Source organism: Amia ocellicauda, chromosome 8, assembly GCF_036373705.1.
Source record: "Amia ocellicauda isolate fAmiCal2 chromosome 8, fAmiCal2.hap1, whole genome shotgun sequence".
Taxonomy (NCBI): domain Eukaryota; kingdom Metazoa; phylum Chordata; class Actinopteri; order Amiiformes; family Amiidae; genus Amia; species Amia ocellicauda.
The window spans coordinates 30,320,679-30,347,532 of NC_089857.1; the positions used below are offsets into that span (position 1 = coordinate 30,320,679).

The window sequence follows — 26,854 nt, forward strand, 5'->3', positions numbered from 1 at the left end:
ATAAAATAAAAATACACTTCCCCCAGATTACGAATTCCTCTATAGAAAAGGTTCTAGTGCTTTTGCTGGGATACTGTGCCTTGGAAATTGATCTTGCTTTGTTAACACCCATCAAGTGGTACTGTATATTGCCTGCTCGGGTCAACCACCAGGGGGCGATGCACAAATTGCACGAATAGTGTAGCTATATCCTGCATTGGTAAGAAATGCATAACCAGATGCCTTAATCTGATAGTTTTTAAAACTTCGTGAATCCCAATAGATTTTATTTTACATATTTACATAGATAAACTGAACCCTTCTGAAAGAGAATACAATTGTACATTATGGTGTAAAATATGAACACATGGGGTTACTTCAACCTTTTGTTCAACAGATGCAATCAGATTAATGCACATTACATGTATTGGGGAAATGTTTCAGGGTGTATATTTTGAGGACTATGAAAATAAGCATTATGATTAAATATACACATACACATATATATATACACACACAGTGCTGTAGTGATTTTTGTGCGTGTCAGGATACACGTTCCCTGCTTTATTGATGCATTTTGAAATTGCAAGAGAATACTGTTTTATTGTTTGAAGTATTTTACATTTTCAAATAAAAACATTTCAATTTTTTTAATACTTAGGATTAAAAAAATTAAAAAATCAATTCTTAAAATCACTTAAAAATTTTAAAATCTGTGTGATTTAACGAAAACAAAATACTTAACTTCAAATAAACAAGTGCACAAAACAACAAAACAAACGTGATTAAAGCAAAACTGCTACCAACAAAAAGGTCAAATACATTGATAATAACTGAAAATGCACTGGACAAAATAAAGAAACAATTAAAAAGGTAAAAATAAAAAACAAACAAAAAAGGTCCAATGCATTTAAAATTAAATCCAAAACGGACAATGTATTTGACAAAAGAATATAACAAAACTAAACCAAAAAAACCCTAAACAATTAGTGATTTAAAAACAACTCAATCTTTAAAAACAGTTAAGATTCATTTTAAAATCGTTTTAAAAACAATCATCCATAAAATAATTAAAAGATCATTTTTAAAAGAAGGGAAGACAGAAGCACGCAGTTCCGTGCCGCTTTCGGCGTCGCTTTGCCCGAGAAGGAAGCACCGAAATACGCAGGCGTGAAATCCGGGGGACGGGAAAGCAGCCCAGCGGCAAAAAGCCTTTGTGATGCAATCGATGCAGTGGATTGTGGGGGATCGTATTAGAGCAAAGAGAGAAGTCGGGCGCCATTTTAGTAGTGGTGGGGTAAAGACAGCCGACCGTAGGCATTTTCCAATCTTGTTTCTTACACCTTTTTAAAATTATAACTAAGGTCATTACAAGAGGAGGCAAAACGAGTCCACTGAAATTAAGCGCCAGGCAGAGAAAGGGGGGGAGGATGGCGGTCGACAGGCGCGACGAGAAAGGTAACTAGATTTTATTCCGAGAGGTTGTTTACGAGCCGGAAAAAGGGGTGGTGGTGGTGGTGGTGGTGGTTGGGGGGGAATACCATTGTTATGTTTCTGTTTTTTCCGTTTATTCATTTGATAACTGGAATAAAATGAACATCTTCTGATCCCACTTGCTTATGAATGCATATCTGTTGAAATATGTAACGAAGTCTACCGATAAACAAACATGGCGGCCTCCAAGAGTCATTGTTTACACTCTTGTGTTCAGCTGCACTGATAATCGTTGTTTTAAACTAAAGGACCTCAAATCTGGACATATTTTACCTGGCGCCTGGAAATGAAATGCACTACATAAGAAATCTGCTGCAGTGTTCATAGCGTAAGTTTGCAATCGATACAGATTTGCTGTATCTGTACGATGCTGAAAACCACATACACGAAGCGTTTCAGTATCGTAGTTTATGCTCGTTTGTTAATCCATCAGTATCGTAGATTGCAAGGGAAATATGCAGCGCTCTCGTTAAATAAGCACATTTGTAATTCACTTGCTGCTGTCGTCCAGCAGTACGTCGTTTGTCGCCACACCACCAGGCTGCCATGCAGACTGCGACCCACAACACGTCCGGATGAAGCATAATCCTGCCCCGATTGTCTCAGCGTGCTGCCCTGTGATCACACATGTCATCTTTTGATTCAAAGCACGTTACTGCTAATATGTACAATCCGTGTTTTCGGACACATTCTTAATTCTTGAACATTTGCAAATGTCTTGAAAAGTCACCGAATTTGAAAACATGAAATTGAGTGTGACTGGCTTTGAAAACGATAACTTGATAAACTAGGTGGCGATGTGGGAAGCAAACTAACACTATCTTTTCAACATTGACTACATTATCTTTTGTGATGCATGTACCCCCAACTTTTGTAAACACACATACACATGGATAGATAGATCACATGCTCCTACATAATTCCTAGTATCTTGACTCTCCTAAATTGTTCCATGATTTAATGTGACATAGCAAGCTTTTTCACAGTGAGACATCTCTTTTCTACATTGTCATATTTTAAAATCTAGAGTACATTATACATTTGTGGTACTCTGAGCAGCAGGTGGCAGTCTCCAGTGAAAAGGTAAATGAAGACAAGGCAGTTTAGATTTCTTAGCATCCCAAATTCCTTTTAGAGACGCATAGTCTTAACTAAATATTTAAATTCCATTGGAGCAAAAGCACATATACTCCAATCTGCTCTATGCAGATACTTTAGGAATTGTTTGTCTTTCATGTAATTCCATGGTTTTCCTATCCTACCCATTTTGAACTCCTCTTTCCATTACGTACGCCAAGTTGGAGCCCCTTTTGGTCAGTAAGATTTCAGATCAGTGCTAGAATAAGAATATGTACTTGCTACCATTTTAGACATTAATTCCAAAGACAGTCCCTCCGAAACTCAAAGGAACTGTGGTTAACTTTCAGATGGGGAACTCAATGTGCTGGATGACATCCTGACCGAGGCGCCTGATCAAGACGATGAGCTATACAACCCTGAGAGTGAGCATGATATCAATGAAAAAAAAGGTAGGAACCATAAGTTTATTTAAATTTCATATAATAAAACCACTACTTCAAAAATCTATGGAAGAAACTGGTTGCATATGTTCTCTGGAAGATCATGTCAGTTTGAATCTGAAGCATTGTGTGATCAATGCCACAGACGTTAAGAGTTATATTCACACTGAAAATGTTCTGCTGCAGGGTCAAAGAGGAAGAGTGATCGAGGGGACAACAATGAGAACAAAAGGCTACGGTCTACAGGACACTCGACCAGGCAGGCGGTCAAGAGATCTTCAGCTGCCACCGGAGCCAGTGGCAAGAAGCCCCTGAACCCCCGGGGCAGACACTCTTCAGAATACAAGGGTGAGGAATATCATTATGACAGAACGAAAGACTCGGGGGACAGGAAGAATCATTCAGTCAGAGGAAACGGTTCCAGGGATGCCCATAAAATACACCACGACAAGCCCATGGGCAGGAGGAGGGAGGCAGATTCCAGGAGGCCGAAGCCGCTGATGGCAGATGTGGCAGAAGTAAGTCCTGATCGATTCAGGAGTTCAAATATCTGGTGCTAACCACACCTCAGTTATTCCAATATATGTAACTTGTTTTTCATATCACTTTACATGGTATGTTGTTGGATAAAACAAGTCATAAACTCATTTTTTGTTTTTTAAATGTTATTTCATGTCTTGTAGTTCTGTTACATTGATTGAGCCCACAGTCTTTTGCAGCATTTGAGGAATTGGGTATTACATGTAGATCTGAATTTCTTATTTTATTTTTTGGTAAACCAATATTGGTTTTCTGTGATAGCTTGGTTAGAAATACTGCCCTAACTGTGATGTCGTAGCATTTGAGACGTCACAGATATCTTGTAGTTGGAGGATGACTCAGACCAGTCCAGTTTGCTAAGATGAAAATGTCCCCCCCCTTTATTCTTCCTTAAAGCAGAAACTGCGGCGCACCAGCGAGGAGAGTGTGGGCAGGGTGAGCCGCTCCTCTAAGGAGGAAGGAGACTCAGAATACGGCTCGGAGCAAGAAACTGGCAGCTCGGGGGCTTCCTCTGAGGGCAACGCCTCCGAACTGGAGGAGGAGGGCATGGAGGACGAAGAGGAGGAAGGAGAGAAGGGAGCAGAGGAGGAAGAAGATGAGGAGGAGGAAGATGAAGAGGAGGAAGGGGAGGAGGAGGAAGAGGAGGAGTATGAGCTGGAAGAAGGGGACCAGCGGGAGGGCAACGAGCAGAATGACTATGACACCCGCAGCGAGGCCAGTGACTCCCAGTCCGAGTCGGTCTCCTTCTCTGAGGGTGAATCTGTGCGCTCTGGCTCGGGGTCTGAGGCTTCAGGTAACTGAACCCTCTGTGTTATCAGTGTTGTTCTTTTCCCCTCACCTGTGCCTTAAAAACCCTGCTCCTAGTTACAGTTTGGATGAGATGACATTTGATTTAAAATAAATAGGCTAAGCTCTTCTCAACCATGGTAAAATTGACAGCTGAGATTTTACATTTTAAGTGATTTTTCCTGAAATGAAAATAAGAGCTTATGACTTCTGCTACTACCCAGCCCTATGTGCCAGCATTTCCTGTTCCTAAGAGACTCGTAAGGTTATTTTCCCCTTCTTCTCTCCCCTGATTGAAGTCTGTTCATCGGTAATTGTGGGTTGACTTGTGTTAGAAGTTTTCACTATGGGTTGCTACTTGGATGTGTCAAAAATATAGGTGAATATAGGAAAGGAAGGCTGAGTCCTTTATACAATTGCAGTTTGAGAACTATAGAGCAGTCCTTTACAGTGCTAAATGGACACTCTAACATGAGGGACATGTTTTCCAATTTACTGTTCAGATAAGGACATTAAAGAGAAGAAGCGGGCTAGAAGGATTTCTCCAATCGTTTTTGATAGAAGTGGAAGCTCAGCTTCAGAATCCTATGCAGGTATTAAAGATCCCCAAACAGTTTTATCTGCACATATGCTTAGGGTGCTGAGGAGAAGTTTAGGTTCCCTTTATCATTTCCTAACCACTGTAGTTCACTGCTTTTGAGTGTAAACTAACCTGCTTTTGTCTTTCCCGAAGACTTCTGGTGTACCTGGTCAAAATGGGTACTAGATAATGGTTTCATCCCTGCGTTGACATTCTTGGATAACTGGCAGGTTTAAAGAAAGTACAATGTCTAACTGTAGAATCAATTGTATGGTCCTTTTGAATTAACATCCAATAATAGTGCTTTTGCGAATACAAATGTATTTGTTATTTACTAGATGTAGTTGTTTTTTGTACAATTGGAGTGTATATTGTTTTTTCCATGACTTTTGTTTTTGTGCTTTTAAGCATGTAAGCTTTGTAATTTGCATAATGCAGGGTTGAAACAATATACATAATGCCAATCTGAGATATTTTAACCAGTTTATATAGTAGAACCATATGTATCCCTGGAAAAGCAGGTCGGATTACCTTAACTCCAAGGCAGGACAGAGCATGTCTGGGTTCTCCATGAAAAGCCCTGTAGATTCACCAGTGAGTCCTAGGCTAATGGATGCCTTTTGTTTTGCACTTGACAGATTCAGATTTTGGATTATGAAGGATTTCTTACACAGACAAGTTGTTTTAAACTGTAGCAGTTATCAGTAGATTTCAGCAAGCTGTCTATAGATTGCAATTTGATACCAATTGTTTATCCTTGTGACTACTGGCAGTGTTATACTCTCCCCTGTTGGCTACCTCACATAGTGTAAATTTCATACATCAGAGTTGATCTTTTGATTTCAAACCTGTATTTAAGATCTACCCAAAAATGCCTTAGATTTATTGCACAGTCATGCCAGTATTTAGTTTGTACAGAATCTAACTTGTTCATGTAAGTTTTTTTTTGTTTGTTTCAAGCATTAGTGATAGTTTCTCATTTCCAGAGTTGTGTAGCCCTGCATTTGGGCAATAAGCTAAATATGTGTTCTGCTTTAAAGTGGTTTGCTTGTGTTGTGCTTGCAAATGTAATATGCAGTATTTTGTTATACAGGGTCTGAGAAGAAGCATGAGAAACTTCCTTCTTCCGTTCGAGCTGTCCGCAAAGGTAGGCGATGGGGAACTCATGGGGAGGATTTATAAAGATTTTTTTGTTTTTCTCTCCAGGGTTTTAGACTGCCAGGTTTTCCCAAAGTAAAATATTTTTGGAAACTCAACGTAAAATCATCCAGTGTATGTACAAATAGATTGGTATTTATTTTTGTTTTCCCTCAATTATTTGAAATCATAAACTGTTCTGTGTCAATGTACAGCCACACATACAGTCATTACTTATAATCAATATGGAAATGTCTTGTTAAAACATTTTTGGCAGTTACAGTAATGTGGTGGTTTGAGACTGTTTCAAGGGGGACTTCTATTAAAAAATAATCCTGTTATCTCAAGGCATTTTCTTGCTTTGCGTTGTTCCTTTGGGAGTACTAAGCATGTTTGCACTTCTGCACAAAACTGGGTAACCTGCTGACAGTTCCTCAATTGATCATTTACTGCAGACAAGATGCAATCCTTTAAATAACTGCAACATCTAATAGCACTGCAGTCTGTGTGACTGCTTTGTCAGTTTGTGAGGAAGAGATGGCCAGTCATTATTGATCTGTCAGCATCTGGAAATCTTTGTGGCTTCTCTGTGAATTCAGGATGAGGATGAAGTTCTCACCTGTTGTAAACCTTTAACTATAAAGAATTTAATGTGATTGATATTTTCATTTAATGTCCATTTAATGTATTATTTCTAAGGGAAGTAAAATATACCCCTTTTTTGCCCTTTTCCTATTAAAGCAGTGTCTTATGTTGCTCGTACTTATAGATCAGACAAGTAAATTGAAGTACGTCCTGCGTGATGCCAGGTTTTTCCTGATTAAGAGCAACAACCATGAGAATGTTTCACTGGCCAAAGCAAAGGTAGGTCTTTTATGAAGTTTGAACATTTTCATCTTTCTCTGTGTAGTCAGAATGAAGAGCACAGTTTTCACTTTCTGTGTTTTGTCCCTTCCACTTTCTCACTGTTTTTCTGCTTTTTCAAAATTCCCTATAGCCATTTTAACTTTCTCCCTTTTTTGTTAATGTATTTAAGGGTGTTTGGTCCACACTGCCAGTCAATGAGAAGAAGCTTAATGCTGCATTCAGGTCGGCCAGAAGTGTGATCTTGATTTTCTCCGTGAGAGAAAGTGGAAAGTTTCAAGGTAAAAAAAATTGGCTGCTATTTGAATTAAAGAAACAAAACTTATGTCATATTTTCAGTGTTTTTATGTATTGCCTTGCTTTCTTTTGCTGTAGGTTTTGCAAGGCTATCATCAGAGTCTCACCACGGTGGATCACCAATACATTGGGTTTTACCAGCTGGAATGAATGCAAAAATGCTTGGCGGTGTATTCAGAATTGACTGGATATGCAGGTAATAGAAACTAAAAGCTAAGTTTTGAAAGGAAATATTTGATGATCCTGTCTGACCGTTTGATAATTAGCTGCCTTTTTATGAAATTGTTTTTGGGGGGGGACATTTAGATTTGTTGGTCATGTAAGTTTGTATCCATTTCTGAAATTAAGGCTCTATTTAGACTGTTTGGATCCAAGATAAACTTTCATAAATTTATTTGGAGTGGATGGGAGAAGTGGACAAATTGATTAATTGTATTTCTTTATCTGCAGACGGGAACTACCTTTTACAAAAACTGCACACCTCTCAAATCCATGGAATGAACATAAACCAGTGAAAATTGGTCGGGATGGACAAGTGAGCATTGTTTAATGATTTTTAACTGTTTTGAGGCCAGTCTGTATAAGATCAGTGAGGCTTGCATGATTTGTAACTAGTTCAGTACAAACATCTAATATGCAGTGAAAACCTATTATGTGACCTTTTTTTGGTTAATCAAAAAGCATATTTCCTCGGTCTTTATTGCAATACCTAGCTAAAATTGAGTTAAATGAGATTCACCGTTTATTTTTTATTTTTTATTTTATGCCTACTTGTCTCATCCTTCGGTTACTTTTTCAACATTAGCTGATTATAATTTGATGTGCTTTACAAATGGGCTAGTTAGGCCTAAGTGTTTTCAAATGGAGATTTTAATGAAGTTCTAAGACACAACCTGCAGTGTTTTTGGAGCATTTAAATTAATAGCTGATGCCCCATATGTGCCATATTTCTTTCTGTAATAAGCAGTGACATTTGAAATCTACATTTCACTTTCAAACTGTGCTAAATAAATGCATTTTATTCAGAAACCAGCAAACAAACTTGGTCTTAACTTAAATAGTTTTTTTTTTCCACAGAATTGTTTTGATAGCTTAAATTAGTACTTTTTAATGCTGATGTATCACACTGATTTTTATTTTTATTTTTTCCCCTCACTACCCTACCATCCATGCTGTCCCTGAAAAGGAAATTGAACCAGAATGTGGAACGCAACTCTGCCTGCTTTTTCCCCCTGATGAAAGTATTGACTTGTATCAGGTTATTCATAAAATGCGTCACAAGAGGAGGATGCACTCACAGCCCCGGTCCAGAGGACGCCCGCCTCGCAGAGAGCCAGGCCGTGACCCGGGAAGGTTAGAAACGTTCTTTGGACTGCTAATAAGCACTTGTGTTGGAGTTACGTGATGGAGTTCTTGAGATGCGCCAGCCTCAGTGCTTTCACCATAAAAGAAGAACGAGAATATGAAATCCTCAAATCAAGCTGCACGGACGTCATGTGGCTTCATTGAGGATTGTTCACTTTTTTCCTTTACCCCTTTAAAATCAGATTGAAATGGAGTTTCCTTGCTGAATTAGTAAGATTTAAAATGCCCCAACATCTGATAGAAACTAGGTTTCAACTGTAAAATGCTTTGTTGGTTAGGAGGTGGGAGTAACAGTGCATGCTTTTTGTTTTGTTTTTTCAATTCTAGAATCGTTGTTTTTAATTTGTTCCCGAAGCCTTTTCTTTCAGGTGTATCCCTGTGGATAAACCTATTCAGATATGGGACTTTTTAAAAGGAAGCCATAATAATTAAGCAGAAGATGACGTCTCGATTTGAGGGGGGAAAATGCTCATTAAAAAAAAAAAAAAAATGCTTTCAAGAGGAGCATTTTTGCGGGACTTTTCAATCCAAAGCAGAGATCGATTAATTAAGTATATATATATATTTATATATATATACACCTGTATATAGCCACAGAATGAGAGCACGCGTCCTTCTGCCAAGCTGAGGAAAAGTGATAGGCCAGTTTGGAAAAGGGAGTCGTTGGCCTTTGGGAGACCCGGCAACAAACCAATGGCGGGCTGTTGCTGTGTCTGTAAACAGTCTTTCCTGGTACCTGTCGCAGTGCCTGTGGACTCAAAGTGTTCTCAGGGATCATCTTAATTGAGCACTGCTATATTTGAACTGTGTATATGTGCCACATTCTTTTCAGTGAAAAAAGGGGGTTTTAACATATTCCAAAAGCTTTAAAATTTAAATCTAAAATACAACACAAGGAGATCTGTGGTCAATGAACTGAAATATCCAGTGCTCCTTAAAGCATTCCCACCCCCCACCCCCCCACATGCAAGCATAAAAGGAAATGTTGGTTTACACTGCTCGCTGCTCAAAAGGACTGTGGATGTTTATATTGTGATGGTTCAAAAGGCCTTGGTAAAGTATCCCCCTCTGGAAATGCATCCTTTGTTAGGTAGGAATACCCCAAGGAGTATACCCAATTCCTTACCCTAAAGGACTGCTCAAGTAAGGTAGGAGGCAACCTGGCACTACCCCCATTTCCTTAAAAGGCTTAAATGGACTGAGAACCCAAGAGAAGTTGTGAGCCATGGGGTTCACATTGCTGTTTATAGAGAGAGAAAAAAAACGGAATCCCCCTTCCTTTTTGTTTGCAATGGACTGCAAAGTGTCAGTGCTACCAAAATGGCACCCCTTCTCTGCCTTGCCAGGCCCTCCTTGTAATGTTTGTGGCTTTAACCCTAAATGATAAGCTGGACTGCTTTTATGAACTTTTACTGTCATAATTATTGCCATCGTTAACAGTCACAAAACTACAAGAAAGCGGTATGTTACTACTTTAACGAGCTTCTTTCAATTTCCTGTAGATGTTTATTTCTGGGTTTTGGACAATCTGTAGCTTTTATTTTCAAATAAAGCTTTCAGGTATTGAGTAAACCTTAAATAAAGAACAACTCAGCATTTTGCCTGTAATAAATGCAAAGTGCTATAGATACATTTTTGTAGTAAATGTTTAAGATGTAAATTGTGTTCATTGTTTATAAATAATAGTTAAGATGCTTTATATTTCAACAAAAAGCAGTTTAGTTTGCAGACATGTCTGCATTCCTTTTTACATAACATTTGGTAAACATGTATTTAAATATTTTGTACAAGATTAATGTGATAAAGCATGGTATTTTACTTTTTATGTAAGGTCTCATGAGGACATTTTTTCTTTCTTTGAGCATGGTTATAGCTCTTGTGCAAGTATTTTCACCATTCACTTCCTGCATTTGTTGTAAAGGATTTTACAATACACTATTTGGACTGAAGTAACTGTAGAAACATATGCAAATGGTTTCACTTCTAAAATGGCAGCAAAAAGCTTTTATATATATATATATATATATATAAATGGAAGTTTTGATTCACTTTGTTTCCTTGTGATTTCAAAGCCAAATATAGCATTAAATGGTTTAGGGCCTGAAAGGTACTCAACTCCAGTATTGCTTTCCCTCTAATTGGAATTTTACCAGTCTTGAAATTTGGATTCTAAGTGATCAGGGAACAAAAACAAAAGACCAAATTTATTAAAAAAAGAAAAAAAATATAGAAAAATGTAATCTCCACTCCCCCAACAAAAGGTTTTATGTTGCCATTACATGTTGAAACCATCAGACATCCGAATTTGATACATCCAAAAGTTCCCATTTTTGTCACTAGTTTAAAAAAAAAAAAGTCCTCATGTTTGTAGTCTGAAGCTTGATTTACATGTACACGACTTAGAGCTGAGCAACGTGGACAGTGCAAAGAGCTGCTGTTTGGGTAAATGTTTACACTTACAAAGGTGGTGTCTGAAGCAAGAATATATTTTTCCCCACTTTATTTATCAACTGTTGTAAATTGTGGTCATTAAGAAGTAAACATGTTTAGATTAAAAGTAGTGGAGATCCACAGAAAATAAGTAGAATAAAAGTCTAATTACTATTTATAGAATTTGTTTGTATGATCAGAAATTCTGATGTCTTCAAAACAGACTACATATGCAAAATGTCCATGAATTTATATTGTTAAATATGTATTTGAAGCATGCAAATGTGACCCCATTTTTAACTATGTAACAGTGTAGTTGCAAATTATAGGGCCCTGTGTTTTGCGTGATCTGTATCTTACAGTAATAATACCAGTACATAAGACTACAGATGTTTGTTATACCATTTCCACAGCTCATTTAAATTTGTCTTGCCATAGCCTCCCTCAAGTTGTGTATATGTAAATCTGCTTATGAGTAATAGAAAATTAAGAACTTTCCAGATTGTCCTTCAATTATTTACAGAAAACTTAATGTCAGTCTGAGAAACTGTGATGCAAAAATGTTAAAGCAAATGTTCTGTATTGTGAAAGCTATTGTTCTTAATTTACCTAATTCATGTAGGCGTCGACCAGAGGAATATGACATGCACAGCAGAAAAAGACCAAGGATTGACTATCCACCAGAGTTTCCACAGAGACCAGGTCATTATAAAGAATTTACAACAGTGAAATTTCCAAAGCATTGATCTCAAATGGACAATTTTACAGTGTCCTCAACAATTGCACTCTTACTGAATTTTATTTGTCCTTGTTTGAATGAAACGGGTCTAAAAGTCTTTTAAAAAAAACACGCAAGCATCTCGCAACCCAATAGCATTACTAATGAAGAGCTTTGGGTCTCATTAACAAGTTTAGTTAATTTTGCGTTTTTTCTGATAAAAAACTGGAGGACTGCATCCTTTTGGTAGCGTTTAAAAAGTGAGCAAGGCCTTTGTTTCATTTGAATTTGGGAAACTTAAAATGTTAAATTTAAGGTAAAGAACGTTTTGATTTATCTAATGCAAATCCTTATTCCATGGCAATATTTAAACATGAATAAAATAGAAAATGTTTTATAATTCGATTATAATGCTCAACTTGATGGTTCTAAGGTAAGCTATATTAACCAAAATTATAGCTTTTCTAGTTTTTAAATATTCTTTCATAGAGTGTTTACTTTATAATGACGTCCCATACTCATTACTCTGACAAAGCTATTAACAATGGGTTATCCAAGTTCAATACTGACTCCTGATTTCCCAGTCCCTCCCTTGCTTGACACATCAGTAAGTTGTCTTTTTGGTCTCTTATTATTTTTGGTTTGGAAAGTATTCTGTTATACATGCTGAAATGTTTTAATGATTTTACTCCAGTCTAATGTGGTACAGTTTATGAAAGGAAAAGTAGAAGTGTAAAACTAAAATGTCAGATTTACACAATTATTTTTGTATACATTGTGCTGCAAGATACATTTTGGAATCTAGACCTTAAAATCTTAACTACAGGTCTAAATATCTAAAACAACCTATACTAAGCAGCAGCATGTTTTTTTTTTTTAGAAAGGATAATGTGTATTCTAAGTAAAAATCTACTTGGTATAATTGTACTTTTCATGTAATCAAGCTTTTAAAGGTCAAGCACCTCAACCAATACTTCTAAATACTTTAAAAAGCCTTTTCAAATATTTAAAATATATACTTATTTTTCTTAAATGCAAACAACTAAAGCAAACATTTATGAATTGATGTATACTAACATGGAGGTGAATGTTAATATTTTTCCACAAACTTATTTGGCAAAGGCCATGTTGTTTTGTCTGTATAATCAACTGTGCTGTTTTGGAAATGTTCTATATACGTTTATCTTGCATAAATAACACAAGGTTTATCTGTGCCACTGTTTAAGACCCCAGAAATGTTACATTTGAGTTTTGTTACTGTTTGAAATGAATGAGTGCTGACTTTGTACTGAGACCAAGTGTAACCCATTCATTGGTATTTAAACAGGTTTCATGAAAGATCCTCGAAATCAGCCTGAAGAGAGGTAGGTTGCAGATAAGTTGTATCTAAAATGTTTTTTGTTTTTTTTCCTCTTTCCCTTCATCATATTGATAGATCCGCTTTTAACAAGTAACTTCATTCCCAACAGACGGTTTCCTGGAGTTCGTCGGGATGTGTTCCTCAATGGGGTGAGTTATAGGCTATCAATTCTATTTCATTATATTTTTCTACAAGTTCTGAGGTCACCTGCAGCTGTTTACAGTTTATTCCACTACATGGATATACATTTACATTTCTGGTAATGGTAGTATGGTTAATCTATTCTCCCAGCTGTTCAATAGTGAATATCTGTAGTGAGTTACTGATGAAATTGAAAATGTCTGAGACTGACATGATTTTAAGGTTTACATAAACTTGGGAAAACATTATGGAAATTAGCAACGTGTTTAACTGTCTGAAGATACAATCTTCCCTAAAATAAGATTCCATCATTTTGAGTTGAGGATTTGGTAACTTTCCTTTTCCTTTCAGATTTTCTTTGAAGAAACTGCTGCTTTAGTTTACTTTTTCAAATGTTTAGATCAGATTCTCTGTAGTAGATAGTGCCAATGTTTGGAACAAACTTAATGGAAATTCCTGATTTGCATCCAGTTAATATAACATCCATGTTATTTCCCTTTTCCACACCCAGCACTTTATTTTTTCATGCATGATTAATGTTTTGATACTAGCATTGTTTTTTTTCCAGTCTTACAATGATTACATGAGGGAATTTCACCATAACATTGGGCCGCCCCCTCCCTGGCAGGGAATGGCAAGTATCTTCTTTTCCCTCTTGGTGCTCTAAAAAGATATATTCCAGAAAACCTCTTTATTTTATCTCAGTGTTGAAATTTGTAAGCTTGAAATTGCAACCTCTTTAACCGGAAAAGCTCAACAACCTTTATAACTATATAGTCTCTTACACAGCTGCTGTCTTTCGTTAAGCATCGTTTTGTGTGCAACACATTTAGAAATAGGACATGGTATTCTGAATGGTCCAAGCTGTGTTTACACTACACACCTGCCAGATTATCTTCTGAAACATTGTTAGTTTACATTGCAGGTGTACTACCAGTAACTTAAAGCTTAATGCTGCCTGATGTTAGCTCTGAAACAGTTTCATCAAGATGACTTCATGATGCCCTTACCATTTCCAGGCACCCTACCCTGGAATGGAGCAGCCACCACACCATCCCTATTACCAGCATCATCCTCCCCCACCTCAGGCTCACCCCCCGTACTCTGGCCACCACCCAGTGCCACATGACGCCAGATACAGAGATAAACGTGTTGTACGTTCCTTTACTTCCAATCCGGTAACGAACATTCCAACCCTTTTTTCCCTTTTGTATTTATCATAGTATTCAGCATTTCTTTTGGTCTAACTTTCTTTAAATGTCAACACATCAATTCTGTTCTGGGCAGGTTTTTGTTCTCCATAACAATTAAAAATATGAATACATGTTTGGCTTTGCACATTCTAAACTTATTTCAAAGTGAATACATAACTTAGATCATAAATAGTGTGATACATATTTATACTTTCAGATGTGATTGACTTGGCATTTTTAAAGGCAGCTAGACCAGTTGAACCAAAAATCTTTATTTGAACTGAAGTTAAAACTAGCTTTCACTTTTTGAAATGTTCAGTTTAACAATTAACCTGTAAATGTACTTCACTTAAGAACATTTTGATTAATTACTGTAATTTGTATAGTCCACGTATACTGATAGTTGTTTAATTCACAATTTCTTGCACTAATGGTCTTCAAGATGTTTTTACATAATTACTATAAATTTAATCGTAAAGGCTTTTTAGTCATAACATTCAAGAGACCACATACAAGACTTTCTGTTTGCAGATTATTTGGTATATATATAGTTTCAATGTATTGTTAGTGCAGTGGATACATTTAGTATCCCTATTTAAAGATCTATAATCACTGTACACATTTAGAAAAATAATTTAAATTTTGGTGTAGATAATAAAAATGTGAAAAAGTGGGGAGATGATAAGGTTGTAATGCTCTGTTTTTATGGCAGCATGACTATGACATGAGGGTGGATGACTTCCTGCGGCGAACTCAGGCTGTAGTCAGCGGGCGGCGGAGTCGCCCCAGAGAGAGGGACCGGCAGAGGGAGCGCGACCGTCCCCGAGACGCACGCCGAGACCGAGAACGAGACCGGGGACGTGAGAGGGAGCGCGAGCGAGAGAGGATCAGGGACCGAGAGAGGGAGAAGGAGAGAGGCCGATACCGAAGATAGTGACATCACTGATTTAAAGAAAATAGAAGAAAAAATAAAAAACAATTTATGGTAGTTGGCCACCCTTTTTTTTTTTTTTTCCTTTTTAAAAAATACATTATTTTCCACAAATTTGCAGTTTGTCATTTTATCAGAAGCCCACGTGTTTCATGCATGCAGTATAACATAACCGGAGTAAGCCAACCAAAAATGCATATTTTGAATTTTTATTTTTTATCTGGGGAGGGTGGGGCAGTAAAGAGCCTGCAGGGGAGGTGTAACAATATGTAACATACGCGTTTATTTTTTATTTCTGGACACATCTACCTGTTTATTGCCTTTACCTGTTACCCAATTTTGTATTAGTCTTAGAAGGAAGGGATGACAATTCCGTGCTCGCCACAATGTCTTTGTTGTTTGTAATTGCACATGGTTATAAATGAAGATATTGCAGATACTTAAACTGGCATTGTTGTAGCAAGAACATTTTTATAGTCCTTTTGAGTTTGAGCCATGCTTCATCTAGTGTTGAGCAATGAATGCAATATGAAGACACTATTCCCTTTTTTCTTTTCCAACAGAATCTAACTTACGTCTCCAATCAGTGCTATATGGCTTTCCATTTTGAATCTACTTGTACAGTGACTTGCTATGTTCACAACTAGTTTCTGGTTTAAAAAGAGCAATGGTATCTTTTAGTGATGCATTTTGTATAAAACAAAATAAAAACAAATGATCCCTTACAACATGTCGTACAGGTTCTCCAGTGTGGTACTTTATATATAAGATATATAAAGCTGTAGCAAAGTGTCTTGTCACTGCTGTGTGAATGTATTAATCTCCTTTGTATCATGCGCACTTCTGAGAGTGTATCAAATGTCAGTATATTGGGGTGGAGGGGGATTTGGCCCATCCCCCACCCCCTCCATAGATCATCTTTATAGTGTTGCTAAATTGTTTTCAATTGACAGTTTAAAAAAACCCTCCTAAAATGCTGTTTGAATGATCTGAAATGGGCAGGTGCAGAATTAGTAAAGAAATCTCTGGTTGATTCCTCAATATTTTGTATGTAGAATTTGACTAGCTTAAAGGTATATTTGGGTTACTCATGTGAACCATTAAACTTATGTTTGCAATATGTTTTAGTTAAACAATTTGGATTATATAATTGATAATATACACATTACTTTCAACATCGTCTTAATGATTTGCCCCTTGGCACCTACTAGTGGCCTCCTCCATGTACAAAGGAAGTCAGACGGGAGGCTACTGGAACTGTACAACTCATCACAGCCTTCAGATGGCACTAGCTGTCTTGCTGAGAAGCCAATGCTTTTAGGAAGATTTACTCATTTGAGACCAATAATCACTTTAGGCCCTTAGTAAATCTCTGATTTTTCCAATCAACTTACTTTTGTTTTTTAAATTGTCATATTTTTTGTGAATATGGTTCTTGTCACGTGATCTTTAATATTTTCCTGCAATAAGTTTGCACCCTGTTTTCAAAATGAATTATAATTACAAAATTGCAACAACATATTTCCCCAGTGTCCCCGTGTACTGACAACCTGTGACTAAATGATTTCCTTTAAATTGATGACCAATCCACTAGTTATAAACCATTTCAGTGGCCTCACTGGGTAAAGAAAAACGCCTTTCCAGAGCCCCAGTCTGGAGTTTAAGAGGTATGCATACATGTTTCAAACGTTATAGGAAAAACCTGGTTAAACCTTTTACTTTTCATTCCACACATGAAAGGCATTGTGTGTCATTTAAAAAACAAGTTCATATAGCTAAATGTTGAGGGAATACCCTACCACCAACTCTCCAGGGAAAATGCGCATCTTTCCAATCATAAAATTAGACCTTTGTAATATGTATGATTTAAAATGTGTTCTACTATGCATTTTAACACTAGGAGTTTTCTGCTTGTATTTACCATACTGTAATCTGTGCCACTTTATAGTTACACTAATGACATCAAGACCACACGACTTCCCTTTTGAGAATTGTAGGATTAAGCCTATGGTGTCAAACGTGTGCTATTTAGTTTCTACATATCTGATGATTTGGGGGGTCTTTTAAAATAAAACCCTTTGAAACCTGAAGTGCCTCACATAAGTATTCGATATTTCACACACATCCACGTTTATTCTATAAATAGCTCGACTTGCTTTTTTGTTGTTTGCAATAAATACATGTACTATGACTAAACAAAAAAGCAGTGTGTTTCTTAGGGCAGACTCGGGTATCCCAGCCTGTCCGCCCTATACAGACATGGCAGTTTCTTCCTCTTTTTGTGGACAGAGGAGGGACAGTTAAAAATAACAAAACGGTACCAATAGGTGGGGGACACGTCCACTCCGGCGAGGGCTGTTCAACTTCCACACATGACAGATTTCCGACAAAAACCAGAACTAAGTAGACCTTAATGTCTATACATTTACGGGTTCTGCAGAATTGTAAAGTGTCTAACATACCAAATAAATACACATGAGGACATTTGTTTTGTATTATTATACGTTAATTCTAGGTTTATATCATGTACATAAATTATATCATAAATCCCTCGGAAAGCATTAAGAAGAACCACGATTCCGAACGGAGCTAGATCGACAGCACATAAACAGGTCGCGTCTTTGTAACGCGCATTTACGCAGGTCTGCACAGATTTGCAGAAGTCCTACGATCCTATTGGTGGAGCTGCGCAGAACTGCGGAAATGTACGGAATACGAATGCGACCAAAAATCCCGAACTACCCTTCCCGGCAGCCCTTTCGCCGTCTCTTCCTTTGAACGCATTTGGTCGGGCGACCGAGTGCTGACATGGCTGCTCCCATGGAGTTCATCCGGCGAAAAAGAGGTCCACGGCTACTCATCCTGTTTCTTCTCGCTTTCGCCCTGCCCTCAGTGTCCGCGCTGATCGAGGGGCTGTATTGCGGGACGGAGGTGTGCTACGACGTGCTCGGCGTCACCCGGGATGCCGCCAAATCGGACATTGCCCGCGCATACCGACAGCTCGCCAGAAAGTACCACCCGGACCGATACCGAGCCGGCGACCCGGGGCTGGCGGGGGAGACCCCGCAAAGCGCCCATCAGAAATTTCTGCTCATCGTAACTGCTTACGAGACACTAAGGGTGAATATTGCATGACTTATGTGATAGCTGTAGGTACCAGCGTGTGCACTGTGCCTGTGTGTTGCAGTGAAGTGACGCCGGTGACTCTCCTGCGCGGTGCTGGAGATGGATGCGCTGTGAAGCACTTTCATGTTTTATTACAGTAACTAGTGCTCTTTCCACTGTCTGTCTAGTTGCATAGCCTGGTGTCATTTGCCTGTACAAATGTAATTGCAGTTCAGTTTAATTTGATCTATTTTGGGGAATGGGGCCCCACCTGAAAAAGACACCTGATACCGCGTCTTCTGCGTCCAGAGGCATCGTCCTGTTTGCTGACTGAAGCACAGAGACCGCAGATTGCATTTCATTTGAATGTAACAGTTTCCTAGAAGAAAATGGAAAGAGAAAAAAAGACATTGTATTTAATTTACAGAATTAGCATATTATATTGCTTTATAATTGATATAATAGTAGTTAAAATATAACAATAACCTACTTATTAAATGTAATTAGCTGCTTTGCTTAGTGGAGGCTAGAATAACCATTTTGCACTGGTGTTTTAAAGACAGCTAAAAAAAAAAAGAAAGGAAAACAATGTATTTCCAAATTTACTTCATGATGCGGTTTGATTTGATTCTCTAAACTTCTAAAGTGATGCCAACCCTTAAAAACAATATATATTTAAATAAAGCCAATGCTATTCTGCACTAGGTGGAGTCCAGTATGTTATGCATTGGCAGTGTTGTGAATTTCTATCTTTTGATGCCAGGCCAATACAGGTTATTGAACGGGTCCCCCACCCTTTCCACATGAATGATAGGGTGTTTCTGTTTATTTTAAGGAAATTTGCCTTGACTCATGTTTACAATCTGAATAAACAAAGGACTGTCTTCTCTGTACCTCTAATCTAATCTACCTAATCATAATGTCACATCTCTTCTAGGATGAAGAATCTCGGAAGGATTATGATTATATGCTTGATCACCCTGAGGAGTACTACAGCCACTACTATCATTACTACAAGACGAGGCTGGCACCTAAAGTAGATGTCAGAATAGTGATTCTGGTAACTGTGTGCGCCATATCAGTGTTTCAGGTACGCACTTTACATACCATTAGATATCATTATGCAGTGTCCTTTTTAATAGTCTAGTAGCATCATTACCTTGTTTTGTGTTTTGCTTATAATTTGAATGTTTTCTTCCTGCCTCTAATTATCAAATGGTTTTAGGCTATTTTGGGGAGTGAATTCAAAACAGTATTTGGTGTCTATAACACACACACCATACACACATGCCAAACACTGAACGTGTGGTGCTCTGAACAGGAGCTAATTGGGAGAATACCTTTATCTGGTTGTACTGTCCTGACCTGAAGACAGTGCACTCAAAAAGTCAACTCAGCTATTGCAAAATCTGTCATTTGAAAATGTGCTGAGTTATGACTTAACTGAGTGAAGGTACTCTCTGGGGTTATTGGACACACTTTCTTTCTACCTGTTTATGTCTTAAGAATATTGATTCTGACTTGTACATGTTATGCTCCAAATTAAAATAGGTAAGTGGAACAGTGGGACTTGTTAAAGTGTGAGACAGGGTTGTATTTGAATTTAATGTCTGTGTTAGGAGACAGTTGTGCTATGGAAAAATTATAGCAAAACATTTTTCTAGAGGCCAGTGTGAGCCAGAGTGTGGAAGACATGCGCCCGTTTGTGAGTGCTTGAATATGTGAACGAATTCAAATGTGAAACACTGACCCATGTTTGCTTCTGTGCCTTTCTTAGTATTACAGCTGGTGGAGCAGCTACACTGAAGCCATTAACTATCTGTCCACCGTGCCAAAGTACCGAATTCAAGCCACAGAGCTGGCCAGGCAGCAGGGTCTGCTAAACAGGACTAAAGAGAAAGGCAAAAACCGCAGGTCGAAGGAGGAGATCCGGGAAGGGGAAGAGGAGATCATCAGAGACATCATCAAGAACAAGATCGACATCAAAGGGGGGTATCAGAAGCCCAACATATCGGATATCCTGCTGTGCAAGATCATCCTCTTTCCCTACTACCTGTGTACCTACATCATCTGGTACTGCTCGTGGGTCTACCGCTTCAACATCAAGAGGGAGGAGTACGGAGAGGAGGAGAAACTCTACATCATCCGCAAGAACATGAAGATGTCTCAGGCGCAGTTCGATGGCCTCGAGGATCACCAGAAAGAGACCTTCCTGGAACAACGGCTGTGGCTGAAGGAAAACTATGAGGTGTTTGTCCAGTTCTCTTCACTTCTCTTGGGAAGCTTTTAACCGGGTTGATTGTGGCCCGTCAGTGCTTCTTAACATTTTTCAGGCGGCTTCTATTATGTACTCTTGCTAACTCCCAACTCTGCACAGTTACTTTGCCTTGCTGGGGAAAAAACAAACCTAAAAAAAGTACATATCTTGGATTTCCTATATTGTTCTAGAGCATAAGTGACTATAAATAAAAAAAACTTGCCATAATAAAGTTAGGGTCCCCACCCCCCTCACCTTCCACTGGTTAACTAAATCACATTTGTTTTAATTTAATATTAATAATCTTCAACTTGTATACATATGAGGAGATGAATGTCTCAATGTGTATTCATTGTCTTTTTATGATTATATGAAAAAGTGTGTGTTTATATCTATATATCTATATGTTATATAAAACACTTAATGGTCCTTGACATCTGTACCATGTACACATATACAAAACCTATTATATCTCACTAAATGGAGAAAACAATGGACCCCAATGTAATTTTCATTGGAGGGGGAGAGGTTTTGAGGTATAATAATTCAGTGGACATCAGAATTAATACAGTGCTGTGATGATCAGGAATTCTGCAGACTCCCGATTTCACTTTAGGGTTTGCAACACTATAGGATAGGAAAACTCCAAAAGGATAGACATGAAAGGTTAACGTAGACCTATCAAGTGGAGGAGGTACAATGTGAACCACAATAATGGATTCTGTGTATCCATCAAAGTGTACTAGCCAGCTTCTGGTTACCTTTCTCGTATTGAAATACAGAGACCAGTGATTCAGATTTTCAAAGAGCTGCATTATATATCTTTCTAGCTGTTATAGCTTTACTGGTTTATTGAGGGCCTTACACATTTAGTTGAAAGTTGTGTTTTGTAGATGAATTTAGACATGCAGTATGTGGTTTTATCCCCAGCATGATAATATGTCTATAATTGCAGGTATACAAGGAGCAGCAGGAGGAAGAGATGAAGATTAAGATGGCCATGGATCCCCGATGGAAGAGGTACCGGCGGTGGATGAAAAACGAAGGCCCGGGCAGACTAACCTTCATCGATGACTGAACAGGGACAGCCAGCCAAGCTTCAATGCCAATGTATACAAATATATATATAGATGACTATATAAATACATCTGTTTATAGAAGATATCTCTACAAATTATTTTCATAGGTAAATTATATCAAGAGCGTTAGCATTTAGTGGTTGACTCAGGTATCTGTATGACATGCCTCTTTAGATCTTGCAGTTTTGGGAATGAGAGTGAATGTGAAGATGTGCCACGCAGCTGCCAACGGGCACCGGTGTACTGTGTCCTGGGCGGCACAATGATGCCATGCTGCGATTCCTTCAGCGGCATTAGGCCTTAAAAGCAATCATCTCTCTCTCCGGTCATCTCTTCTGCAGTGTTCGATTTAACAGCGTTTGTTAGCTCGAGCAGTAGTGCTTCATTCTTTCGTCCTTGTTTTGCATAATCTGCAAATTGTGCCTCTCATTAACAAAACCTATGTGGAGTTGATGAGGGTTCTATGGCTTTATTATGAAGCCTGTTCAGAGAGATATGTAGGATTACTTTGTAAATCACTGGACTTACGAGCGTTTTTGCAACCTGCATGCTGCATGGTACTTGCTATTGAACCGAGCATGCCAGGCCTTTAAAAAGCCCAGCATTTTATAAATCAGTTGTGGGTTTGTCAAACCTCATTTAAAAAAATGTCACCAATATTCCTGCTGAATCTCTTTATAACTGAATTTGTATTTTAAATGTTTTTGACAAATCCCCTCACCCCCATTCCACTGAATTCTGGATCATACAGTGAATGTAAATTGGGTCTGATATAATCCAAGTATCTCCATTGTAATGCTCTATTTTCAATGGATACCTGTCTTTTTACCTTGCATATCCTCTTTAAAACCTACGCTTGCTATCAATTTAATTTATCAAACTCTACTTTCACACCAGGAGTTGTATAGGCCAGCATTACCACCAAGCATAAAATCTGCAATGATCATCACTTCATTGTCATCATCATCACTAATGTCCACCATGTGAATATGAAACCATCCAGAATGAACAGTGGTAATTGTAAACTAAGGCAGTATCTGAGTGGTTCCTTCATGAATATGGTTTAACAGGTAATCAGTTTCAATCTCTATATAGCAAAGGAGCATCACTCAAGAACATGAAGCTCTGTATGAAATAATGGGTGTCTTAAATTTGTGACCTTTTCCTCAGTTTCCAAAGTAAGGGGGATGTGATTGAAATTTCCCAAGTCTGTCTTTTTATCATGAAGGAAACCAGGTGTTTTATGCCTATGGCCCAAGTGCTTTTAAATGGTTGAGATTTGGAATCAGACTCTTCTCAGTAATGTGCACCAAAAACACCTTGCACTTTTATTTTATTTTGTTTTGTTTTGTTTTTGTGTTCGTATTATTTTGTGTTCGTTTTTTTAACTTGCTATTTTTGTCTGTCGTCATCATTTTATCAAGAGGAAGGGGACAATGGATTTCTCCATATGCTCTTTTGTGACAGAAGCCGAGACAGTAGTAGCTCTTGTATGACAACTTATTGAAAGGGTGAAATATTGATGGAGTCCACCTGTAGTGATTTCTAGCAAGTTATTCACATTGTTTATTCACAGATAGAAGCGGTAGCACAGTGAAGTTTTGGGTTGATTTTGGTCTTGCTTTGAAGGGTGGGTAATTAATAATAGGAAGAGGAGTAGCTGATTTTAGCTTGGTTTACGTTTTATACCTTCACGATGTTGGAAGCCAACTTAATGTACTTATTTGCAGGGGTGGTGTTTACATTCATTTTTTTGTATTTATTAACTTACTTTAGCCTTGCATCCAATAAATGTTTTGGCATCTTCAGGGATTGCAAATACACACAGACACACACACACACACACACACATACCACATACATACATACAAGAGAGTTGGCAGTGAGTCCAAATGCAAACTTCTTGAAAGAAAAGTAGACATTGTATTCAGATGTGGCCAACAGAACTGCCTTCATTTCTTCATGTCTGTGTTACTGTTTTTCTTTTCTTTTTAATTTTTAATCATTTTTTCTTGGCTTGGAAAGTACAGACCTTGTAGCCTTTTGAAGTCTACCACTGTAGGTTTCTATTTGGCACAACTATCTGTTGTGCTCTTACACAAAAGGTTTACTTATATCAGTTCCCAGCAGCTGTCTTCTAAAAAACACTGTCCTTGAGACTTGGATAAATACCTGCATTGTACTGAAGCCCTATTTTTAAAAACACATTCTGCACCATTTGAAGCTGATCCATATCAAAGGACTTAATTTCTACATAAAAACAACCCCCAGACTTTCCTTTGATTATGTTTCCTTTTAAGCAAGTCTCATTTCACTTGTTTTTGCCATTATTCTCAACTTTCCCTCAATATGACCCAACACCCAACTTGTGATCTAAGAGGTTAACAAACGGAGTTTCTGTCTTTTCAGAATAGATCCTGCACATATTCTGTATAGTGTAACTGTTGTTGACTGCAGAGTCCAACAAAGGACAGAGTGCTTCATCTAGGAAGACTTTGAAAGACAGTCAAGTCAATGGTTTTTAATCTTTGGTCACCTCTGGTGAAAGACCATTCAGTGTTCCCTAACCCTACTGTGTTACACTTCTTAATCAATTTAATTTATGCTTTTCTGATGGTTGTGAGTAATGTCTTTCAATACTGGAATAGACTTCTATACAGTAAGTCTTTCTTTAAACCATCAATGTCATAGTTTTACATCTCAGATGTCAGTTTGTCAGTAAAAATAATGAGCATCAATGGCCTCTGCTTTAGACAGGAGCTTTCCCAATTTCGTGGGTTTGTTAGAAAGTCTCCTGAAAAATGTGTCATTGGATATTTGCTGTAACCTAGATGTTGTTGTGTATCAGCTCAATAACCAGAGATCTGGAATTTGAGAAGTTGGACATAGAAAACACCATGATTTTGATGGCAGTGTGAGATTCCCAATATCTGTATGTCATTACCTGGTATTGTATTAAGAATAGTTTAGATCAATAAGCAGCAAATATTTATTAGACAAATTGAGAACAGACTCTTCTGTTTATTAAGCTGCTTGGCAATAGTACATCTAGTGTTCGGGAAACAAGGACTGAGTAGAGTAAACATTATCAAAAATATTAGAAACACAAGTCATTGGCCATCCAGGAGCAGGGCTGAATATGCTCTACGTCCGAGATGTAGACAATGGATGTTCAGAAGCTGAAATCTCTTATGTCAGTTCAGAACACTGCTCATTTTGAGAAAAAAAAAAAATATATATATATATACTAAAATACACTAAAGCTGTATATATAATGCCCAAAATAAGGTGATTCTCACTGGATATATGTTGACTTAGGTTTGATTAAAAGCCATCATTTGAAGGCAGACATTCGATGCTAAAACAGGTTAGGTTTGAACATAAAGGAACTTGTTTGTTCACTCTGGGCTTCATTTCCATTCCAGTGGTAACACCTCACACTAATTCTATACTTATTTTGCTGTGAGGATGAATAAAGTTCTGTTGATCTGTACTATTAAATATCAAATGTATTAAGATAATCCAAGGTTTAATGTAGTTTTTACATCTTGGTCAGAACAAATAGAACCTTACAAGTGGTGTCAGAAATCTGTGTTTTTGTAACCCATATAGACCTCCTGTCATCCCTTCAAAAGCAAATGAAACCCCATAAGCATATTATATCATTCTCATTTTCCCGGTTTCTTCAGTCACTCAAGTCTTAATCAATCCCATTTTTTTTCTTTATTTAAAAGTGTTAATCCTTGTTGATTAAATCATAGCAACACATTGCATGTCTTTTACATTTCAGTTGCATGCAGTAGACATTAGCCATTTGTTTACTAGTATTATTGTTTATGCATGACAAATTATACCCTTGACGACCTTAGCTAAGTCTTGCAGGACAGTGAGGCACAACTGAGTGAGTAAACTGTGCTCTCTTTTCTCCTTTCAATCCTTCTGAGTAGTAAAACAGGGAACCGGTAAACTTTAGGAAAGCAATTGTGGAAAGTTGAGCAGACCTATACTGTGTAGTGTGTACACTTAGCCTTGCTGTGACTGTTAACAACAATATCAACCAAAAACCAAATCTGAACCACTGACTTACTTGGAAGTGTATTTGCGGAGCACGCCTGTTTTGTGTCAAAATATTTGGGAAAACAAATGTTGACAAAAGACAAACTGTAGAAAAGGGCTGAGTTGTCACTTTGCTGTTTCTCAACAGCACCACACTTTGTATCCAGTGTGTAAATTACTTTTAAGGGGGAAGTTAAAACAAGGGGACATCATTTGTTTTTAGTTTTAAATATTTACAGACTCATTCTGCAGCCTCCCCCAGAATTCAAGGTCTCATAGTGTATGCATACATTAAGACTGTTAAGTGTCAATTCCTCAGACTTTATTCTGCATTCTTGTAGATTTAGGCGGTTGGTTGGGGGAAATTAAGGGTTGGCCATCTGCGTTACGCTGGTGATGCAGAACTTGAATGTTTGTGTTTGTAGCTAAAATCCTGTGTCTGAAAAGTACGGTAACTTTTTTTGTACATATTTACTGAACTACAGCCAAATATTTGTGTGATTGATTTATTTCATCAGCTTATAAAGCAAAACAACTTGCATTCACCAGCACGTCTGAAAGATACTGCATTTTTACAGGTGATTTCTTACATTTGTTTCCTTGACAAAATTTCTTATGTATCATATGTCATGACTCAAGAGGTTTTTCAGAGTTTATCAATGTACTGTATGCAGCATAAAACAAATGTGATTCCCTTTATTTGAAACTTTCATTAAAAGGAATTTTGGATGGAGGGATGTGTGTGAGGGATTGGAAAATCTTATTGAAGACTGAAATGTCTGCATTATGTACATCACAATATTGTAACCTCATGTGTCAATATGAATATGATTGGTTACACTGGGATTTATTTTCCTACAGCTATTTAGTTTTCTCCTTTCCTTTCATTCTTAAAATGACCAGGTCAAGTCTCTAGCCTTTCTAGCCCAAACAGAAATATAATAGCAAATTTCCAAATGGGATTTAGGATCTTCTCACAGGTTGTCAAGAGGTTGTTACACCTTCAGAGATAAAGCATTGAA

At 37.7% G+C, this 26,854-nt stretch overlaps 2 protein-coding genes across 8 annotated transcripts; both read left to right on the plus strand.

Annotated features, from left to right (window-relative positions):
• Positions 1 to 1,225: 1,225 nt before the first annotated feature.
• On the plus strand, positions 1,226 to 16,068 carry ythdc1 (YTH N6-methyladenosine RNA binding protein C1). 7 transcript variants are annotated; one of them, XM_066711008.1, is made up of 17 exons: positions 1,226 to 1,437; positions 2,901 to 3,002; positions 3,180 to 3,511; positions 3,930 to 4,326; positions 4,823 to 4,912; positions 5,993 to 6,046; positions 6,806 to 6,900; positions 7,073 to 7,181; positions 7,276 to 7,393; positions 7,648 to 7,732; positions 8,384 to 8,550; positions 11,615 to 11,694; positions 13,038 to 13,074; positions 13,180 to 13,219; positions 13,780 to 13,845; positions 14,231 to 14,365; positions 15,117 to 16,068. In XM_066711008.1, exons 1-17 carry the CDS (start codon positions 1,410 to 1,412, stop codon positions 15,336 to 15,338), a joined length of 2,157 nt encoding a protein of 718 aa, XP_066567105.1. In that variant the 5' UTR covers positions 1,226 to 1,409; the 3' UTR covers positions 15,339 to 16,068. The 7 variants fall into 7 exon arrangements, with proteins under 7 accessions (XP_066567105.1, XP_066567106.1, XP_066567102.1 ...); XM_066711009.1 differs by having other exon boundaries at positions 3,933 to 4,326; XM_066711005.1 differs by having other exon boundaries at positions 1,227 to 1,437; positions 14,231 to 14,389.
• A 2,033-nt stretch (positions 16,069 to 18,101) lies between these two features.
• dnajc25 (DnaJ (Hsp40) homolog, subfamily C, member 25) lies at positions 18,102 to 26,566 on the plus strand. Its single transcript, XM_066711013.1, has 4 exons — positions 18,102 to 18,455; positions 19,378 to 19,530; positions 20,218 to 20,688; positions 21,653 to 26,566. Exons 1-4 carry the CDS (start codon positions 18,144 to 18,146, stop codon positions 21,773 to 21,775), a joined length of 1,059 nt encoding a protein of 352 aa, XP_066567110.1. The 5' UTR covers positions 18,102 to 18,143; the 3' UTR covers positions 21,776 to 26,566.
• The last annotated feature ends 288 nt before the right edge of the window (positions 26,567 to 26,854 follow it).